Source organism: Eschrichtius robustus, chromosome 3, assembly GCF_028021215.1.
Source record: "Eschrichtius robustus isolate mEscRob2 chromosome 3, mEscRob2.pri, whole genome shotgun sequence".
Lineage (NCBI taxonomy): Eukaryota > Metazoa > Chordata > Mammalia > Artiodactyla > Eschrichtiidae > Eschrichtius > Eschrichtius robustus.
In genome coordinates, this window is record NC_090826.1 from 25,848,273 (window position 1) to 25,868,782 (window position 20,510).

The 20,510-nt window shown below is 40.8% G+C and overlaps 1 protein-coding gene across 2 annotated transcripts in view; it reads left to right on the top strand.

Moving 5' to 3' along the window:
* Nucleotides 1–20,510, top strand: part of HDAC1 (histone deacetylase 1) — a 42,384-nt gene that overhangs the window by 3,075 nt on the left and 18,799 nt on the right. For both annotated transcript variants that reach the window (XM_068539405.1, XM_068539406.1), the window contains exon 2: nucleotides 2,924–3,036. In XM_068539405.1, the coding sequence (XP_068395506.1) occupies nucleotides 2,924–3,036 (113 nt within the window). The remainder of the gene's footprint in view (nucleotides 1–2,923; nucleotides 3,037–20,510) is intronic.

Consider the following 20,510-nt stretch of genomic DNA (forward strand, 5'->3'; position numbering starts at 1 on the left):
TCTTACTTTTTGAGAAACTACTTGTGAGTTTTGCAGTGAGGTCACTAGTTTGGGGCTCAGATTTGGCTCTGCCACTCAGAAGCTTTGAAGTATTGGGCAAGTCATTTTACCTTTCCGGGCCTCAGGTCACTCCCCTATAAAATTGAGAAACTATGAGAACAGTGCAAAAAGCTCTTTTTAAAAAAGTTTTAAAAAGTTTAAAAAAGCTGGATTGGTTCCACGACCCCAGTGCAAATATCAAAAGGATGCTCAAATTCCTTACATAAAATTGCATAGTATAGTAGGCCCTCCTTAGCCAGGGTTAGTGGTTGGGGAGGGCCAATTCTATATAAAAGCATTATTTCTTTTTAAAGTCTCTCAGCAACCTGATTAAAAACTGTTAAGGAAAATGGTATCTTTGGGCCCCACCCTCAGGTACTCCCTTAGCTTTCTAGATAAGTTATCTTAGTTCCCCAAGTCTAAACCTTGGCTGGATTCTGGGTTGATAGGCCAGAGATATGGGTAAGCAGGAAGCCAGTTATATCGCATAGTAATGACCTTGTGACTCCTGACTGCCCACAAGTTGGGTCTGCATCTGGATGTCTCTGCCAATGCCTTGAGAACCTGTTCTACCCCCCACCATGGCTGATAAGGTTGTCTGAGGAGCCCTGGGAACAAATTTTCTGCCTGCCTTCCCTGCTACTGCGTCTCAAAATCTGTGTCTGTATGGGACAAGCGTCCCCCTTGAATGCCACTGCATGCTGTGCTCTGGCTTGTGGCTCTGGCTGAGAGCACAGGCCTCACTAAGATTAAGAGAAGAGGATGAAAGGACATTAGGTTAAAACTAAGGAAATCTAAATAAAGTATGGACTTTTAGTTAATGATAATATATCAATATTCCTTCATTAATTGTAACAAATACTTTTTATTTTACTAATGTAAAATATTAGTAGTAGGGGAAATAGTAGTGTAGTATCTAAGAATTCTGTACTTATTTGCAATTTTTCTGTAAATCTAAAATTGTTCTATAAAATAAGGTTTATTTAAAAAGAGAGAGAAGAGGATGAGATCCTAAATATCCAACTGTTTAGAAGTTTCCCATTATCCCAGGCCATGTCTGTGCCAAAGAGAATTGGAGTGTGGCTTGGATGCTGTTGGTGGCATTCCCTGTAGTGCATTGCTCCCTGGAATGAAGCCTGTTTCTGGCACTACCAATCAATGATTAAGAGGTTGGGGCCTTTTTTTCACTGGTGCTGAAAGATCTGCCTCATCCTGATGGACTTCCAAAGAGAGAACTTTGGGTGTGCAATTCACGTGATTTTGAAATATTGTTCCAAGAACTTTCTACCAAGTAGACTCACAGAGCCCTTTAGATTAAGTGCGAACTGAAGTAGGTACCTGGGAAACCCAATGTAGTTTTTAGCATTCCGGATTCGGAGTTAGAAGGGTTGACTCCCAGATCATTCATTAGCTGTGTGATCTTGAGCAGGCACATAACTTCTCTGAGTCTCACCTCAGTTCCTTGAATCTTTATTGAGCCTTTATGATGTACAGGACATATTTGTCCTTGCCTTCAAGGAGCTAGTCTTGTAGACATAAAATAGATATGTAAATAATTTAGATACAAAGCAAAATTACATGCCATATATAAATTGCATGCAGAGGAAGAGACCATTTATTCTGATCAGGACTATGGTTGGAGCTTGAGCTGGGCTTTGTAGTATGAGGGTCATCAGAGAAGGAATGACATTCCAGGTCAAAGGAACAGTCTGAACAAAGGATACTTTGGTGTGACGGTGAATGCCATGTTCAGGAAGCTGATAATAATCTAGTGCGTTTATAGCAGAGATTGGCAAACTTTCTGTAAAGGGCCGGATAGTAAATATTTTAGGCTTTGTGTACCATATAGGTGGTCTCTGTGGTAACTATTTAACTACTCAATTCTGCCATTATAATGTGAAAGTAATCATAGATAATATATAAACTAATGGGCATTGTTGTGTTCCATAACATCTTATATACAAAAAACAGGCAGCTAGTTGTATTTGGCCCAAGGGCCATAATTTGCCTGCTCAGGTCTAGAACAGAGAGAGAGAGAGAGAGCGAGAGAGAGAGTGCGTGTGTGCGTGTGTGTGTGTGTGCACGCGCACGCGCATGTGTGTGCTGGGGCAGGGTGGTGGTGGTAGGAAGTTGGAAAAGTAGATTAAGAAACTCCTTTAATGCCAGGCTACTGAAGTTGTTCTTTATTCTTTATCCTGTAGGGGATGGGGAACCATTAAGGATTTTTGAGTAGGCGAGTGATGTTATCAAAGCTGTATATTAGGAAAATAACTGGTAACCGTGTGGCAGATAGTTTGAATTGAAGGCAGAGGGACCAATTAGAAGGTTATTGCTATCGATGAATCAAGAGATGGTGAGTTTAGTCTTCTTATCTATAAACTGGGAATAGTACTCCCTGTCCTAACTGTTTTACAGGGTTTTTGTGAGAATCCAGTAGGAAAATGAATGTGAGTGTACGTTGACACCGTAAAGTGTCATGATGTGCAAGAGGTGAACTGTGGCTTACAGTAATTCTAAGTAGTGATGGTTATTTTGGGAGTTGTGGGAGTTGAATTCCTTGGAGATATAGTGAGGTGAGTCACCTCACTCGCTGCTGTTCCCCAGTAGCTTTGGAATGACCTCCTCACACTATCCTAGTGCCTGTAGGCTCCAGGGGAAAAAACTGGGCTAGACAGACATCCTTAAGTGCTCATCTCACCAAGGTCCCCTGCTTTTTGTTTGTTTTTTCTTTTGGAGTTACCCTTCCTTGAGGTGGGAGAGAATCTTGGAGCCTAGGATGAACCAGAAAGAGAGTTTGCCTAGAAATTTGTTGTAAAAATTCATGGGTTCTCCTGGGAGTGTATGTCTAACTGTGTCACTGAAACTGTCACTCTTTCTTCTTCAGGGGATGTTGGAAATTACTATTATGGACAAGGCCACCCAATGAAGCCTCACCGAATCCGCATGACTCACAATTTGCTCCTTAACTATGGTCTCTACCGAAAGATGGAAATCTATGTGAGTTACTGGGAATGTCACCCCTCCCTAACTTCGTCAGCTCTGGTTCCCCATATGTCATTCATTATCTCATTTTTTCAACTACTCATTTATCAAATGTGTTGAGTGACTGTTATGTGGCAGGCACTGTAAATGATAGAGATTCTCTGTTTTTAAGTGCTGGTGCTGGTTTTTAAGTGCTCACTCTAGTGCTGGTGACTAACATGTACACAAATAAATTGTACTACAGTGTGTAAGTGCAACAGTGAAAAAATGTATAAGGTGCAGAGATAATAAAGTATGAAGGTGGAAGGGAGCCTTGGAATGTTTTCTAGAGGTGATATCTGAGCAGTGTTTTAAAGATTGAATAGAATTTAGCCTGGAGTTCAGGAGGGGACTGGCATTCTAGGCCGAGGAAAGAACATATACAAAAAGGCAGAGAGGTAAGAACAATATGGTGTGTTTGGGGAAAATATAACTAGTTCAGTGTGCAGGTATTGCTGTAGTATAAAGTTCACAGGTGTGAGAGAGGGGAGCTAGAGCTGGAGAGGTCAGCAAGGATTGGATGTACTAAGCAACTCTGTGGCGCCAGGGTCAAAAAATCCAATGGCTGGAGAAAAAAAAAAAAAAAGAGTGATTGGAACTGTGTTGAACTAGATGCCAAGTCTCTAGTTACTAGAGAGTATGGACTGTCTAACATCTTGACTCAGCTCCAGCTGATGACTTTTGCCCCATCTATCAGTTTTTAAAGAGAAGCCAGAACTTTAGATTATTATGTAAAATCTCCCAGGTTTAAAATGTTGGCCCAAGTTTGTTTGTTTGTTTTAAATGTGTACAAACAAAAGCACATGAGCATATCTGTGGACCAAATTTGGTCCAAAGGTTCCCAGTCTGAACCTCTTCTGGAAGCTGTGAAGAATAAGTGAAGTATTTTATTTATTTATTTATTTATTATTATTTATTTAATTAATTTATTTAATTAATTTATTTAATTTATTTATTTTTGGCTGTGTTGGGTCTTCGTTGCTGCGCACGGGCTTTCTCTAGTTGCGGTGAGCGGGGGCTACTCTTCGTCGTGGGGCGCAGGCTTCTCATTGCAGTGGCTTCTCTTGTTGGGGAGCATGGGCTCTAGGCGCGCGGGTTTCAGTAGTTGTGGCACACGGGCTCAGTAGTTGTGGCTTGCGGACTCTAGGGTGCAGGCTCAGTAGTTGTGGCACATGGGCTTAGTTGCTCCACGGCATGTGGGATCTTCCCGGACCAGGGCTCGAACCCATGTCTCCTGCATTGGCAGGTGGATTCTTAACCACTGCACCACCAAGGAAGTTCCACAAGTGAAGTATTTTAAATGAGAGATAGGAACAGGCATGCATTTTAGAAACAGGGAGGCCAGTTAGGAGGCTGTCACAAGGGTCCAAATGAGAAAATAAAGAGAGGCTGGAGGCCTATGTTGTCTTTTTTTTTTTTTTTTTTTAATTTATTTATTTTTGGCTGCGTTGGGCTGCGCAAGGGCTTTCTCTAGTTGCGGCGAGCAGGGGCTACTCTTCGTTGCAGTGCGTGGGCATCTCGTTGCGGTGGCTTCTCTTGTTGCAGAGCACAGGCTCTAGGCGTGTGGGCTTCAGTAGTTGTGGCACACGGGCTCAGTAGTTGTGGTGCACGGGCATAGTTGCTCTGTGGCATGTGGGATCTTCCTGGACCAGGGCTCAAACACGTGTCCCCTGCGTTGGCAGGCGGATTCTTAACTACTGCGCCACCAGGGAAGGCCCCTATGTTGTCTTACAGTTAGAGCATAAGAGTCTTGTTAAAAGTCTGTGCTGACAGCTTAAGTAACCTAGCAACAGCAGTATCCTTCCTCACCATTCCAGAGACTGAAAGGAGATAAGTCTCTGTCCCAGATGGCCGTGTCATGTCTCTAGAGCCACTGGAGGAGGCAGCTGGGGAAGCAAGGAGGGAAGGTAGACAGAGGAGCAGACGGATCTTGGGACTAGAGCATTTTCAGGTGTGAAGGGCATCTGGGAATGAAAAACATAAAAAGGTAGCAGAGGTTTCCAGGAACTCTAGGGGGTAGACTAGCATTTAGATAAAGAGACGTTACCTGAATGTGGAATAGTAAGCATCAAGGCCTTATGGCGCTGCCTGTTGCACACCTACACCATGCTGACCTGACCTCAGCTTGCCTCCTTTCCTGCCACTCCCCTCCTCAGAACCCCTCCAAGTCAGCCAGATCAGATTCTGCCTCTTTCCACCCCATCCTGATTGGGAGGATTATTTACTCTGTCCAGTTATATCTTACCCATTTTCAAGTGTTACCTTAAGCACTGTTTCTTTTTTTCATTTAACAGATTTTTGTTGAGTACTTGTCATACCCCAGGGACTATATCAACCTCCATGAGTGATATTGAGGTATTAAGAAATGGATCCTGGGCTTCCCTGGTGGCGCAGTGGTTAAGAATCCGCCTGCCAGTGCAGGGGACATGGGTTCAAGCCCTGGTCCAGGAAGATCCCACGTGTGGCGGAGCAACTAGGCCTGTGCGCCACAACTACTGAGCCTGCGCTCTAGAGCCTGGGAGCCACAACTACTGAAGCTCACGTGCCTAGAGCCCATGCTCCGCAACAGGAGAAGCCACTGCAATGAGAAGCCCATGCAACCACAATGTAAAGTAGCCTCTCCAGCCCCCACCCCTCCAAGGGGCGAAGAAACAAAGACCCAATGCAGCCAAAAATAAATAATAAATTAATAAATTAAAAAAAAAAGAAATGGATCCTGGGACGTCCCTGGCGGTCCAGTGGTTAAGACTCCACGCTTCCAATGCCAGAGGCAAGGGTTCTATCCCTAGTCAGGGAACTAAGGTCCCACGTGTCGCACGGCGCGGCCAAGAAAAAAAAAGAAAAGAAAAAATATTTATATATATTTTTAAAATTTATTTATGGCTGTGTTGGGTCTTCGGTGCTGTGCGTGGGCTTTCTCTAGTTGCAGCGAGCAGGGGCAACTCTTCGTTGTGGTGTGCGGGCTTCTCATTGCAGTGGCTTCTCTTGTTGTAGAGCATGGGCTCTAGGCACGCGGGCTTCAGTATTTGCAGCACGCAGGCCCTAGAGCATGGGGGCTTCAGTAGTTGTAGCTCACAGGCTCTAGAGTGTAGACTCAGTAGTTGTGGTGCATGGGCTTAGTTGCTCCACGGCATGTGGTATCTTCCTGGACCAGGGCTCGAACCCATGTCCCCTGCATTGGCAGGCAGATTCTTAACCACTGCACCACCAGGGAAGTCCCCCAAGAAAATATTAAAAAAGAAAAAAAAATTGATCCTATCTTTAAGTGAGAGGAAAAATTAACTAACATTTATTGGTAATTGCTAGGTACCAAGCCAGAGCTACTTGTTATTTCCTTAATCTTTACAGCAACCCTAATTTGGATCACTCTCCACTGTCCTCACCCCACACTCTATTTTTTTTTTTTTTTTTTTTAAATTTATGGCTGTGTTAGGTCTTCATTTCTGTGCAAGGGCTTTCTCTAGTTGTCGCAAGCGGGGGCCACTCTTCATCGTGTGCGCGGGCCTCTCACTATCGCGGCCTCTCTTGTTGCGGAGCACAGGCTCCAGACGCGCAGGCTCAGCAATTGCGGCTCACGGGCCCAGCTGCTCCGTGGCATGTGGGATCTTCCCAGACCAGGGCTCGAACCCATGTCCCCTGCATTGGCAGGCAGACTCTCAACCACTGCGCCACCAGGGAAGCCCCTCTATTTTTTATTAAAGAGGAAAACCCATCCTAGAAGCTTCCTCACGGATTTCCCCCCTTAAATCTCCTTGGGTCATTTGCTGTCCTTAGACCATCCACCAGCAATTTGATTCTTGGGGCTGGGTACACGCAACCAAATTGAGATCTCTTAACAAGAAAGAAGGGAAAGAATGGCTCTTTGGGAAGCAACCAACAGTAGCTATCATAGGAGATAATAATACCTTATTGGAGATTACTTCATCTGTGTGGTATTCTTATTGTAAACTTCTAAGGCAAAACCCTAGTATAATCTCTTTCTGAAATCTCTAGACCTTGTTCTCTTTCATGTGATCTTTTTCCTTCTCTGGCTCTACCTCTTTATTGAGTATGAATCGTTAGTCCTCTTCCCCTCAGTAGTGTTTCTTTGCATTCATCCCTTCTTTCTTCTCCTTTCTCTGGGCTATGATTCTAGCATCCCTTTCCCAAAGCACAAAGAGCCATTTATTTTAGTGTCCTGAAATTAATGGCTTTTGAGAGTCAGTCTTGAAAGAAGTTCCCTAGACTGCTCATAGAAGTTTCTGTACCTGAAGGAGACACATTGAAATTTTGTTTTTTGTTTTTTTTTCAGTGAAGTTTTTTTCACACAATTTCACCCTCTTTGGTTCCTTCTCCAATTCTGTCTCTACATGTCTAATTAATCTGTCCCAGAGTCTAAATCTTCACTTTTCATCCAGGCATCTTCCTATTTACATAATAAAAATCCTGCTCTCTTCCTTGCCTTGGATGCTAATTTTGTATAGTCCCAGTCTTCTTATTCATTGCCTTCTGTTCTTTTTTTAATGTTTTTATAAAATATTGAAAGGATATGAAAGAATTTTTATAAAATATATGTAGGGTATAAAGAATCACATTATTATTAATACCACCTAGTTTAAGAAAAGGAGTATTTCCATGACTGCTAAAGCTCCTGTATGCCCTTCCCTGATCCTGTCTTCTTCCCCAGAGTTAACCTCTGCCGTGAACTTGGGATTTATTATTTCCTCGCTTGTCTTTATAAATTTACCATTATGTATTCTTTTTTTTTCTTTTTAAAATATTTATTTATTTATTTATTTTATTTGGCTGCGCCGGGTCTTAGTTGCGTTACTCAGGGTCTTTAGTTGCGGCATGTGGGATTTGGTAATACGGGATCTAGTTCCCTGACCAGGGATCAAACCTGGGCCCCCTGCATTGGGAGTGTGGAGTCCTAACCGCTGGACCACCAGGGAAGTCCCTACCCGTATGTATTCTTAAATAATACATGTTTTACTTTTACATGTTTGAATGTTACGTAAATGGAGCCATACAGTATTTATTATGTGACTTGCCTTTTTTGCTCAGCATGTTCCTAAGAGTCATTCATGTTGATACATGTAGCTGTATTTATTTTCACTGTATTTCTTTGAAAGAATATACTACAAGTTGTCTATTTTATTATTATTGGTGGGCACTTGGTTTGTTTCTAGTTTTGAGCTACTACAAACACTGCTGCTGTGAACATTCTTGAGCATGTTTCTTGGATGCATATATGCTACAGTTTCACAAGGGGATGTACTAGGAGTAGAATTGCTGGGTCAGGACATAGGTACACAGTCACCCTTATTAAATAATGCCAAAATGGTTTCCAGTTGCCACCAGTGTAGAAGAATTACAGTTGCTCCTAGTCCTTGCCAACGCTTGATTTTGTTATATTTAAATTTTTTTGCCAGTTTATGTTTCTCTTGTTACTGGTGAGGTTGAGGATCTTTTTACAGGTTTCCCTATTGAAGTTCCTATTCAAGCCTTCTGCCCATTTTTCTTTTTGATTGTCTGGTTATTGTTTTGTTTCTGTTTTAATTGGACCTTGGATACACAGAATTGGGTTAATCATTATCCTTGGCTTATAAGCATCCAAAGAAGGTTCATGCTTGGCCTTCTTTTTAAAAATTTTATTTTATTGTTTATTCATTCATTTTACTTAAATATTTTAATAATGCAGTGAACTTCCATATTCCTACGACCCAATCACTCTTCTAAATTTCATGTTTATCATTCTCTTGCCTATCATATTATTATGTTTATCATGTATGTACGTGCCTAAACAAGTTATAGTATTTATTTACTTGTTTTTGAATTCTTTAAAAAAGGTATCATGCTACGTGTAGTCTTTGGGGACTTGCTTATCTCTCACAATATTATAACTACTAAAATCCATCCACCTTGTTGCATATAGCTATAATTCTTTAATTTTTCTCTGCTGAATAATATTTCATGATGTCAGTATACTGCAATTTATCCATTCTCCTGTGGTCTTAATTTGTATCTAGGTTTTTTTTTTTTTTTTAATTTTTTGGCTGTGTTGGGTCTTCGTTTCTGTGCAAGGGCTTTCTCTAGTTGCGGCAAGCGGGGGCCACTCTTCGTCGCAGTGCGCTGGCCTCTCAATATCACGGCCTCTCTTGTTGGGAGCACAGGCTCCAGACGCGCAGGCTCAGTAGTTGTGGCTCACGGGCCTAGTTGCTCTGTGGCATGTGGGATCTTCCCAGAACAGGGCTCGAACCCGTGTCCCCTGTATTGGCAGGCAGATTCTCAACCACTGCGCCACCAGGGAAGCCCATCTAGGTTTTTAATGTTAGGACCAGTGTTACTATGAATATTCTTGTACATGTCTGTTAGTGCATATAGGCAAAATTTTCTTATGGCTCTTTCTCTGGGAGTGGAATTGCTGGACTGTAGAATATGTGCATATTAAATGCCAAGTTGGTTTTCAGTGTGGTTGAATGAACTGTCAATATATAAGAGATACCGTGATTCACATCCTCTCCTACACTTAGAATTAGACTTTAAATTTTGCTAATCAAATGGATGTAAAAAAACCAATATGTAATTATGGTCTTGATTTGCATTTTGCTAGTGACCAGTGAAACTGAGCATCTGTTTATATATTTATTAGTCATTTGTATGTCCTTTCCTGTGAAATGTCTTTTCATGTCTTTTGCCCATTTTCCTCTTGGGTTGTTTGACTTTCTTTTTCTTAACAATTTGTAGTAGTTCTTTATATATTCTGGTATATATAGTTCATTGTCAGTATATTGCTGTAAGTATTTTCTACACTTGGTTTTGTTTTTTCAATCTAATGTATCTTTAATGAACAGAGATTGTTAATTGTTTTAAAAAATTTATTCATTTATTTATTTTTGGCTGTGTTGGGTCTTCGTTGCTGTGCGAGCTTTCTCTAGTTGAGGAGAGGGGGCTACTCTTCGTTATGGTGCACAAGCTTCTCATTGAGGTTGCTACTCTTGTTGCGGAGCTCGGGCTCTAGGCCCGTGGGCTTCAGTGGTTGTCGCACGTGGGCTCAGTAGTTGTGGCTCGTGGGCTCTAGAGCACAGGCTCAGTAGTTGTGGCGCATGGGCCTAGTTGCTCCGCGGCATGTGGGATCTTCCCGGACCAGGGCTCGAACCTGTGTACCCTGCATTGGCAGGCACATTCTTAATCACTGCGCCACCAGGGAAGTCTGGAGATTTTTAATTTTAACATAGTCATATTTGTTGTTTCTTTATAAGTGCTTTTTATGTCTTAATAAATCCTTCCCAACCCTTAAAGTATTCTCCTATGTTAATCTTTTAAAATCTTTATAGGTTTACCTTTCACATATAGATATGTACTGTTTCTAGAATTGATTATGTAATATGGTTTGTTACGTATCTTTTTTTTTTTTTTTGGCTGCACTGCGCGGCATGCGAGATCTTAGTTCCTCAACCAGGAGTGCTGCCTGCAGTGAAAGCGTGGGATCCTAACCCATGGATTGCCAGGGAATTCCCTAATATGATTTGAAGTAGGGAACCCACTGAAATTTTTTCCCCCATATTGTCCCAGCTGATTGGTTGAAAAGTCTGTTTTCTCCCTGCTAAGTGCCACCACTTTTGTGTCTGAAATGTCCGTATTTATTCATTTATTCCACAAATACTTATTAAACACCTACTTAGTGCCAGGTACTATGTTTGAGTCTGTTTCTGGGCTCTCTGTTCTCTTGACTTGGTCTGTTTATTGCCCTATATGCCATTGCCACAGTGGCTTAATTATAATAGCTTTTTATGAAGTCTTGATATCTAGTATTAAGTCTTCCCACTTTGTTGTTCTTTAAAAGAAAAAAAAGTGACTCGCTCCTTGCGTTTTGTACTTTTGTATAAATTTTAGAATTAACTCATCAAGTGCTACAAATAAATCTACTAGGATTTTTGTTGAAATTTCAATGACTCTATGCCTCAGCTTAGGGAAAATTGATATCTTGAGAATATTAAGTCTTTGAATCCATGAACATGGTATATCTCCATATATTTAAGTCTTTTATTTATTTATTTATTTGTGCCAAGTCTTAGTTGCAGCACGTGGCCTCCTTAGTTGTGGCATGTGAACTCTCAGTTGCGGCGTGCGTGTGGTGTCTAGTTCCCCGACCAGGGATCGAACCCAGGCCCCCTGCACTGGGAGCGCAGAGCCTTATCCACTGTGCCACGAGGGAAGTCCCTATTTAGGTCTTTTTAAATGTCTCACATAAAGATTTCCTTTAGCTTCTTTATTGTGAAATATAACACATGCACAGAAAAGTGCATAAAACAAATATGCAGTTTAACAAATTGATATAAAGTAAACATACATGTAAACAGAAACTAGTTCAAGAAATAGAACATTGCCAGTACCTCAGAAACCTACATATGTCCCTTCCTGATCACAGCCTCTTCTCTTCCCCCAGAGGTAACTAGAATCCTGACTTTTCTGTTAATGCTTCCTTGCTGTTCATCATAATTTAACTACCTAATTATCCATCCCTAAATAATATAGTTCAATTTTGCTGAACTTGATATAAATGGAATTATACAATATACATTTTTGTGTGTAGCTGTAGCTTATTCATATTAATTGCTGTGTACTATTTAATTGTAGAATATACTATCTTTATCCATTCCACTGTTGATGGGCAGTTGAGATTTTGGCTATCAATATAAAGTTTTGTAATTTTCTCTATAAAGGTGATGTACATCTTTTATTAGATTTTTTCCAAGTACTTCCTTTCTTTAATGCTATCATAAATTGTATCTTTTGAATTTTTTATTTTTTAATTGCTTACTGGTGTATAGAAATTCAGTGCTGTTCTTTTTTATTTAAACTTATATCCAAGGTCCCTGAGGATCTGATTCTGCTATTAGTTGTTTCTGTGGGCTCTTACCTCTGGTGCTTTGTTTCCTTGTGGTTTTTGATTGTGAGGTCATATTTCTTGGAACTTTGTGGCCTGGGATGAAGATGGGTTCTTAGGGTGAGATTTGCTTTTACTTTGTAAAAGAGGCAGTTTTTGAGATGGGCTTTGTCCTTCAGAGATTTGGGATAGGGATGAATTTCAAATAGTAGGAAGGCTTGATTACAGTCACTGTGGTGGGAAGCTCTGTAGGTCTTGTTGCGGGAGAGTTGTTTGTCTGGAGTATAATATTATGAAAGAGGGTAGGGGGAGAATTAGATTGGAAAAGGAACCTTGCAGAGTTCCTTGATTACTATGTTAGTCTTTAGAATGTTTTCTTTTGTCCTTGAATGTTCTAGAGGAGGGCATTGATTTTTTTAAAGATTTCTGTGACACCGTTATGGAAGATGGATTGGAACAGGGTAAGGCTGGATATAAATGGAACCAATAAGGAAACCAAAAACTAATCTAAATGAGAGTTAATTTATTATGACAACAGATTTTTATTGAGCACCTACTAAGTGCTGGGCATCTGTGCACAAGCCACGCGGGATCTCAGTTCCCCGTCCAGGGATTGAACCCGGGCCATGGCAGTGAAAGCCCAGAATCCTAACCACTAAGCCACGTGTGAACTCCCCTGTGCTATTTTCTTAGAATAAAGATAGACCTGCTCCTGGCCTCCCGGAGTAGAACAAGCAAGCACAATTTCTGTGCAGTCTGAATGTGATGACAAGAGAAGTACAGGGTTCTCAGGGGAGCACTTCAGAGAGTTACTTAACTGAGACTCTGGGGGTCAAGGACAGCTTTCTGGGGAAATTAACCTTTCAGTTGCAACTTAAAGGTTGAATAGAGGGTGTGAAGAGAACAGTATTCTAGGCCATAGCATGTGCAAAGGCCTAAAGATGGGAGAGAATTCCCTTAGAGAATTGCTAGTAAAATTGTGCTCGGTAGATTGGTACAATTAATTCATGAGATAAATTCAGCCCCTCAAACATTTTTGTTTAACCCACAAAGTATTTTTTTTTGAATTTTATTTATTTCTTTATACAGCAGGTTCTTATTAGTTAATATCATATTAACTATATTAATAACATATTAATATATAACATATATTAATATCATATATGATACATATAATGTATCATATTACACATATTAGTGTATATATGTCAATCCCAATCTCCCAATTCATCCCACCACCACCACTCCCCCGTGCCACTTTCCCCCCTTGGTGTCCATACGTTTGTTCTCTACATCTGTGTCTCTATTTCTGCCCTGCAAACCGGTTCATCTGTACCATTTTTCTAGGTTCCACATATATGTGTTAATGTACGATATTTGTTTTTCTCTTTCTGACTTACTTCACTCTGTATGACAGTCTCTAGATCCATCCACGTCTCTACAAATGACCCAATTTCGTTCCTTTTTATGGCTGAGTAATATTCCATTGTATATATGTACCACATCTTCTTTATCCATTCGTCTGTCGATGGGCATTTAGGTTGCTTCCATGACCTGGCTATTGCAAATAGTGCTGCAGTGAATACTGGGGTGCATGTGTCTTTTTGAATTATGGTTTTCTCTGGGTATATGCCCGGTAGTGGGATTGCTGGGCCATCTGGTAATTCTATTTTTAGTTTTTTAAGGAACCTCCATACTGTTCTCCATAGTGGCTGTATCAATTTACATTCCCACCAACAGTGCAAGAGGGTTCCCTTTTCTCCACACCCTCTCCAGCATTTGTTGTTTGTAGATTTTCTAATGATGCCCATTCTAACTGGTGTGAGGTGGGTACCTGATTGTAGTTTTGGTTTGCATTTCTCTAATAATTAGTGATGTTGAGCAGCTTGTCATGTGCTTCTTCTCTCTTCTTTGGGGAAATGTCTATTTAGGTCTTCTGCCCATTTTTTGATTGAGTTGTTTGTTTTTTTAATATTGAGCTGCATGAGCTGTTTATATATTTTGGAGATTAATCCTTTGTCCGTTGATCTGTTTGCAAATATTTTCTCCCATTCTGAGAGTTGTCTTCTCGTCTTGTTTATAGTTTCCTTTGCTGTGCAAAAGCATTTAAGTTTCATTAGGTCCCATTTGTTTATTTTTGTTTTTATTTCCATTTCTCTAGGAGGTGGGTCAAAAAAGATCTCACTGTGATTTATGTCAAAGAGTGTTCTTCCTATGTTTTCCTCTAAGAGTTTTATAGTGTCCAGTCTTACATTTAGGTCTCTAATCCATTTTGAGTTTATTTTTGTGTATGGTGTTAGGGAGTGTTCTAGTTTCATTCTTTTACATGTAGCTGTCCAGTTTTCCCAGCACCACTTATTGAAGAGACTCTCTTTTCTCCATTGTATATCCTTGCCTCCTTTGTTATAGATTAGTTGACCATAGGTGCGTGGGTCTATCTCTGGGCTTTCTATCCTGTTCCATTGATCTATATTTCTGTTCTTGTGCCAGTACCATATTGTCTTGATTACTGTAGCTTTGCAGTATAGTCTGAAGTCAGGGAGTCTGATTCCTCCAGCTCCGTTTTTTTCCCTCAAGACTGCTTTGGCTATTCGGGGTCTTTTGTGGCTCCATACAAATTTTAAGATTTTACGTTCTAGTTCTGTAAAAAATGCCACTGGTAATATGATAGGGATTGCACTGAATCTGTGGGTTGCTTTGGATAGTATAGTCATCTTCACAATATTGATTCTTCCAATCCAAGAACATGGTATGGTATATCTCTCCATCTGTTTGTGTCATCTTTGATTTCTTTCATCAGTGTCTTATAGTTTTCTGCGTACAGGTCTTTTGTCTCCCAAGGTAGGTTTATTCCTAGGTATTTTATTCTTTTTGTTGCAGTAGTAAATGGGAGTGGTTCCTTAATTTCTCTTTCAGATTTTTCATCATTAGTGTATAGGAATGCAAGAGATTTCTGTGCATTAATTTTGTATCCTGCAACTTTGCCAAATTCATTGATTAGCTCTAGTAGTTTTCTGGTGGCATGTTTAGGATTCTCTATGTATAGTATCATGTCATCTGCAAACAGTGACAGTTTTACTTCTTCTTTTCCAATTTGTATTCCTTTTATTTCTATTTCTTATCTGATTGCCGTGGCTAGGACTTCCAAAACTATGTTGAATAATAGTGGTGAGAGTGGACATCCTTGTCTTGTTCCTGTTCTTAGAGGAAATGCTTTCAGTTTTTCACTATTGAGAATGATGTTTGCTGTGGGTTTGTCATATGTGGCCTTTATTATGTTGAGGTAGGTTCCCTCTATGCCCACTTTCTGGAGAGTTTTTATCATAAATGGGTGTTGAAATTTGTCAAAAGCTTTTTCTGCATGTACTGAGGTGATCATATGGTTTTTCTTCTTCAGTTTGTTAATATGGTGTATCACGTTAATTGATTTGCGTATATTGAAGAATCCTTGCATCCCTGGGATAAATCCCACTTGATCATGGTGTATGATCCTTTTAATCTGTTGTTGGATTCTGTTTGCTAGTATTTTGTTTAGGATTTTTGCATCTATATTCAACAGTGATATTGGTCTGTAATTTTCTTTTTTTGTAGTATCTTTGTCTGGTTTTGGTATCAGGGTAATGGTGGCCTCATAGAATGAGTTTGGGAGTGTTCTTTCCTCTGCAATTTTTTGGAAGAGTTTGAGAAGGATGGGTGTTAGCTCTTCTCTAAATGTTTGACAGAATTCACCTGTGAAGCCATCTGGTCGTGGACTTTTGTTTGTTGGAAGACTTTTAATCACAGTTTCAATTTTATTACTTGTGATTGGTCTGTTCATATTTTCTGTTTCTTCCTGGTTCAGTCTTGGAAGGTTATACCTTTCAAAGAATGTCCATTTCTTCCAAGTTGTCCATTTTATTGTCATAGAGTTGCTTGTAGTACTCTCTTAGGATGCTTTGTATTTCTGCAGTGTCTGTTGTAACTTTTCCTTTTTCATTTTTAATTTTATTGATATGAGTCCTCTCCCTCTTTTTCTTGATGAGTCTGGCTAATGGTCTATCAATTTTGCTTATCTTCTCAAAGAACCAGTTTTTAGTTTTATTGATCTTTGCTATTGTTTTCTTTGTTTCTATTTCATTTATTTCTGCTCTGAGATTTATGATTTCTTTCCTTCTACTAACTGGGTTTTGTTTGTTCTTCTTCCTCTAGTTCCTTTAGGTGTATGGTTAGATTGTTTATTTGAGATTTTTCTTGTTTCTTGAGGTAGGCTTGTATTGCTATAAACTTCCCTCTTAGAACTGCTTTTGCTGCATCCTATAGGTTTTGCATAGTCGTGTTTTCGTTGTCATTTGTCTCTTGGTATTTTTTGATTTCCTCTTTGATTTCTTCAGTGATCTCTTGGTTATTTAGTAACGTATTGTTTAGCCTCCATGTGCTTGTGTTTTTTACGTATTTTCCCCTGTAATTGATTTCTAATCTCATAGTGTTGTGGTCAGAAAAGATGCTTGATATGATTTCAATTTTCTTAAATTTACCAAGGCTTGATTTGTGACCCAAGATGTGATCTATCCTGGAGAATGTTCCATGCTCACTTGAGAAGAAAGTGTAATCTGCTGTTTTTGGATGGAATGTCCTATAAATATCAATTAAATCTGTCTGGTCTATTGTGTCATTTAAAGCTTGTGTTTCCTTATTAATTTTCTGTTTGGATGAGCTGTCTATTGGTGTAAGTGAGACGTTAAAGTCCCCCACTATTTCTGTGTTACTATCGATTTCCTCTTTTATAGCTGTTAGCAGTTGCCTTATGTATTGAGGTGCTCCTATGTTGGGTGCATATATATCTATAATTGTTATATCTTCTTCTTGGTTTGATCCCTTGATCATTATGTAGTGTCCTTCCTTGTCTCTTGTAACATTCTTTATTTTAAAGTCTATTTTATCTGATATGAGTATTGCTACCCCAGCTTTCTTTTGATTTCCATTTGCATGGAATATCTTTTTGCATCCCCTCACTTTCAGTCTGTATGTGTCCCTAGGTCTCAAGTGGGTTTCTTGTAGACAGCGTATATATGGGTCTTGTTTTTGTATCAATTCAGCGAGCCCGTGTCTTTTGGTTGGAGCATTTAATCCATTCACGTTTAAGGTAATTATCGATATGTATTTTCCTATTACCATTTTCTTAATTGTTATGGGTTTGTTTTTTGTAGGTCCTTTTCTTCTCTTGTGTTTCCCACTTAGAGAAGTTCCTTTAGCATTTGTTGTAGAGCTGGTTTGGTGGTGCTGAATTCTCTTAGCTTTTGCTTGTCTGTAAAGTTTTTGATTTCTCCATCGAATCTGAATGAGATCCTTGCCAGGTAGAGTAATCTTGGTTGTAGGTTCTTCCTTTTCATCACTTTAAATATATCCTACCACTCCCTTCTGGCTTGTAGAGTTTCTGCTGAGAAATCAGCTGTTAACCTTATGGGAGTTCCCTTGTATGTCATTTGTCATTTTTCCTTTGCTGCTTTCAATAATTTTTGTCTTTAATTTTTGTCAATTTGATTACTATGTGTCTCGGCGTGTTTCTCCTTGGGTTTATCCTGCCTGGGTTTATCCCGCGCTTCCTGGACTTGGGTGGCTATTTCCTTTCCCATGTTAGGGAAGTTTTCGACTATAACCTCTTCAAATATTTTCTTGGGTCCTTTCTCTCTCTCTTCTCCTTCTGGGACCCCTATAATGCGAATGTTGTTGTGTTTAATGTTGTCCCAGAGGTCTCTTAGGCTGTCTTCATTTCTTTTCATTCTTTTTTCTTTAGTCTGTTCCACAGCAGTGAATTCCACCATTCTGTCTTCCAGGTCACTTATCCATTCTTCTGCCTCAGTCATTCTGCTATGGATGCCTTCTAGTGTATTTTTCATTTCAGTTATTGTATTGTTCATCTCTGTTTGTTTGTTCTTTAATTCTTCTAGGTCTTTGTTAATCATTTCTTGCATCTTCTCGATCTTTGCCTCCATTCTTTTTCCGAGGTGCTGGATCATCTTCACTATCATTATTCTGAATTCTTTTTCTGGAAGGTTGCCCATCTCTACTTCATTTAGTTGTTTTTCTGGGGTTTTATCTTGTTCCTTCACCTGGTACAAAGTCCTCTGCCTTTTCATTTTGTCTGTCTTTCTGTGAATGTGGTTTTCCTTCCACAGGCTGCAGAATTGTAGTTCTTCTTGCTTCTGCTGTCTGCCCTCTGGTGGATGAGGTTATCTAAGAGGCTTGTGCAAGTTTCCTGATGGGAGGGACTGGTGGTGGGTAGAGCTGGGTGTTGCTCTGGTGGGCAGGGCTCAGTAAAACTTTAATCTGCTTGTCTGCTGATGGGTGGGGCTGGGTTCCCTCCCTGTTTGTTGTTTGGCCTGAGGCGACCCAACACTCTGGAGCCTACCTGGCTCTTTGGTGGGACTAATGGCGGGCTCTGGGAGGGCTCACGCCAAGGAGTACTTCCCAGAACTTCTACTGCCAGTGTCCTTGTCCCCACGGTGAGCCACAGCCACCACCTGCCTCTGCAGGAGGCCCTCCAACACTAGCAGGTAGGTCTGGTTCAGTCTCCTGTGGGGTCACTGCTCCTTCCCCTGGGTCCCCATGCACATACTACTTTCTGTGTGCCCTCCAAGAGTGGAGTCTCTGTTTCCCCCAGTCCTGTGGAAGTCCTGCGATCAAATCCCGCTAGCCTTCAAAGTCTGATTCTCTAGGAATTCCTCCTCCCATTGCCAGACCCCCAGGTTGGGAAGCCTGACATGGGGCTCAGAACCTTTACTCCAGTGGGTGGACTTCTGTGGTATAAGTGTTCTCCAGTTTGTGAGTCACCCACCCACCAATTATGGGATTTGATTTTATTGTGATTGCGCCCCTCCTGCCATCTCATTGTGGCTTCTCCTTTGTCTTTGGATGTGAGGTATCTTTTTTGGTGAGTTCCAGTGTCTTCCTGTCAATGATTGTTCAGCAGTTAGTTGTGATTCCAATGCTCTCGCAAGAGGGAGTGAGCGCGTGTCTTTCTACTCCGCCATCTTGAACCAATCCCCTAACCCACAAAGTATTTTTAAGAACTTTATGTTAGTATCCAACCTTTGAAAACAATGAAATTTAACCTGAAAGACTCTGGCAATTGGGCCCAAATTCTTTCATGGCAGCAATCAGCTAGAGCTGTGTAAAACCTTGTCCTCTGCTCACTAGTTTTTTGTTTTAAGTATCAAGTTAGCTAAACTGCCTGGCCCTTATAAGTGCTCTGAATTTGGTGTTCCCTAGGCTAGAGCATAGAATATTTAGAGGGAGTCTAGAGAGGTGAGCAGGGACCCGATTATTTTGGTTTTTCAAGCCAGGCTAAAGAGTTTGGGCTTGATCTTTTGAGTAATGAAGCCACTGAAGGGTTTTTAGAGGGGAGTGACATGATTAGTTTGAATTTTAGACAGATTACTCTGGCTGTAGGATTGAGAATAGATTCACGATTGTTAAGGTTGAGGGTGGGATACCAGTTAGGAGATTGTTGCCACAATCCAAGCCAAAAATGTGTGGCCTGGGGATGGAAGTGGACAGGTTTGACAGATACGTTGGCAGTAGTTTCAAGAGAAGTTGAATGTAGTAGATGAGGAAAGAGGAATCAAGGGTGATGCTCTGACTTCTGTCTTGAGCAGCAGAGTGGATGGTGGGGAGAATAGGAAACCTGGGAAAGAGGCGCATAGGAAAAATAAGGTAGTGGATACAGTCAAGATTATGGAGGTATAATGAAAGGGATTGGCAATGGATTGAAATGGAAGGCAAGCAAGGGCAGAGTTAAAGATGACACTTATGTTTTCAGTCAGAGTGGATGTTCGTATCATTAACAAAAATAGCATAAGAGAAGTTCTGGAAGTAAAGTTAAATTTGAATGCCTCTAGGCTCTCAACAAGTTGTTATGTCCAGTTGAATTTGAAGTGCCTGTAGGATTCGTGAGTGGAGCTGGCTGAGAAGCTGTTGGAATTGTGAATCTGAAGCTCAGAACATCAAGATGGAGTGAAAGTCTGGGCAGTCACCTATCTAGAAGGGAGTAGTCAAAGCAGAGCTTTGACGACATTGCCAAGAGGGTAAAGGGCTTCGTATAGTGAAAACAACTTAGTATTGGAACCACTACTTGCTTCTGTCACTATGGGTGTGTTTGTTTTTTATAAATTTATTTACTTTATTTATTTATTTTTGGCTGCGTCGGGTCTTCATTGCTGCGCGTGGGCCTTCTCTAGTTGCAGCGAGCGGGGCCTACTCTTTGTTGCAGTGTGCGGGCTTCTCATTGCGGTGGCGTCCCTTGTTGCAGAGCATGGGCTCTAGGTGCGCGGGCTTCAGTAGTTGTGGCTCGCAGGCTCAATAGTTGCGGCGCACGGGCTTAGTTGCTCCATGGCATGTGGGCTTTTCCCAGACCAGGGCTCAAACCCGTGTCCCCTGCATTGGCAGGCGGATTCTTAACCACTGCACCACCAGGGAAGCCCTCTGAGGGTGTTTTTTAATAAAACAGTATCTGTCATTCAATCTCAATATTTCTCATTATATTAAGTGAGGATTAAATGAGAGTCAGATAGTACCTGGAGCCAGACCTCTTGAGTTCTTATTC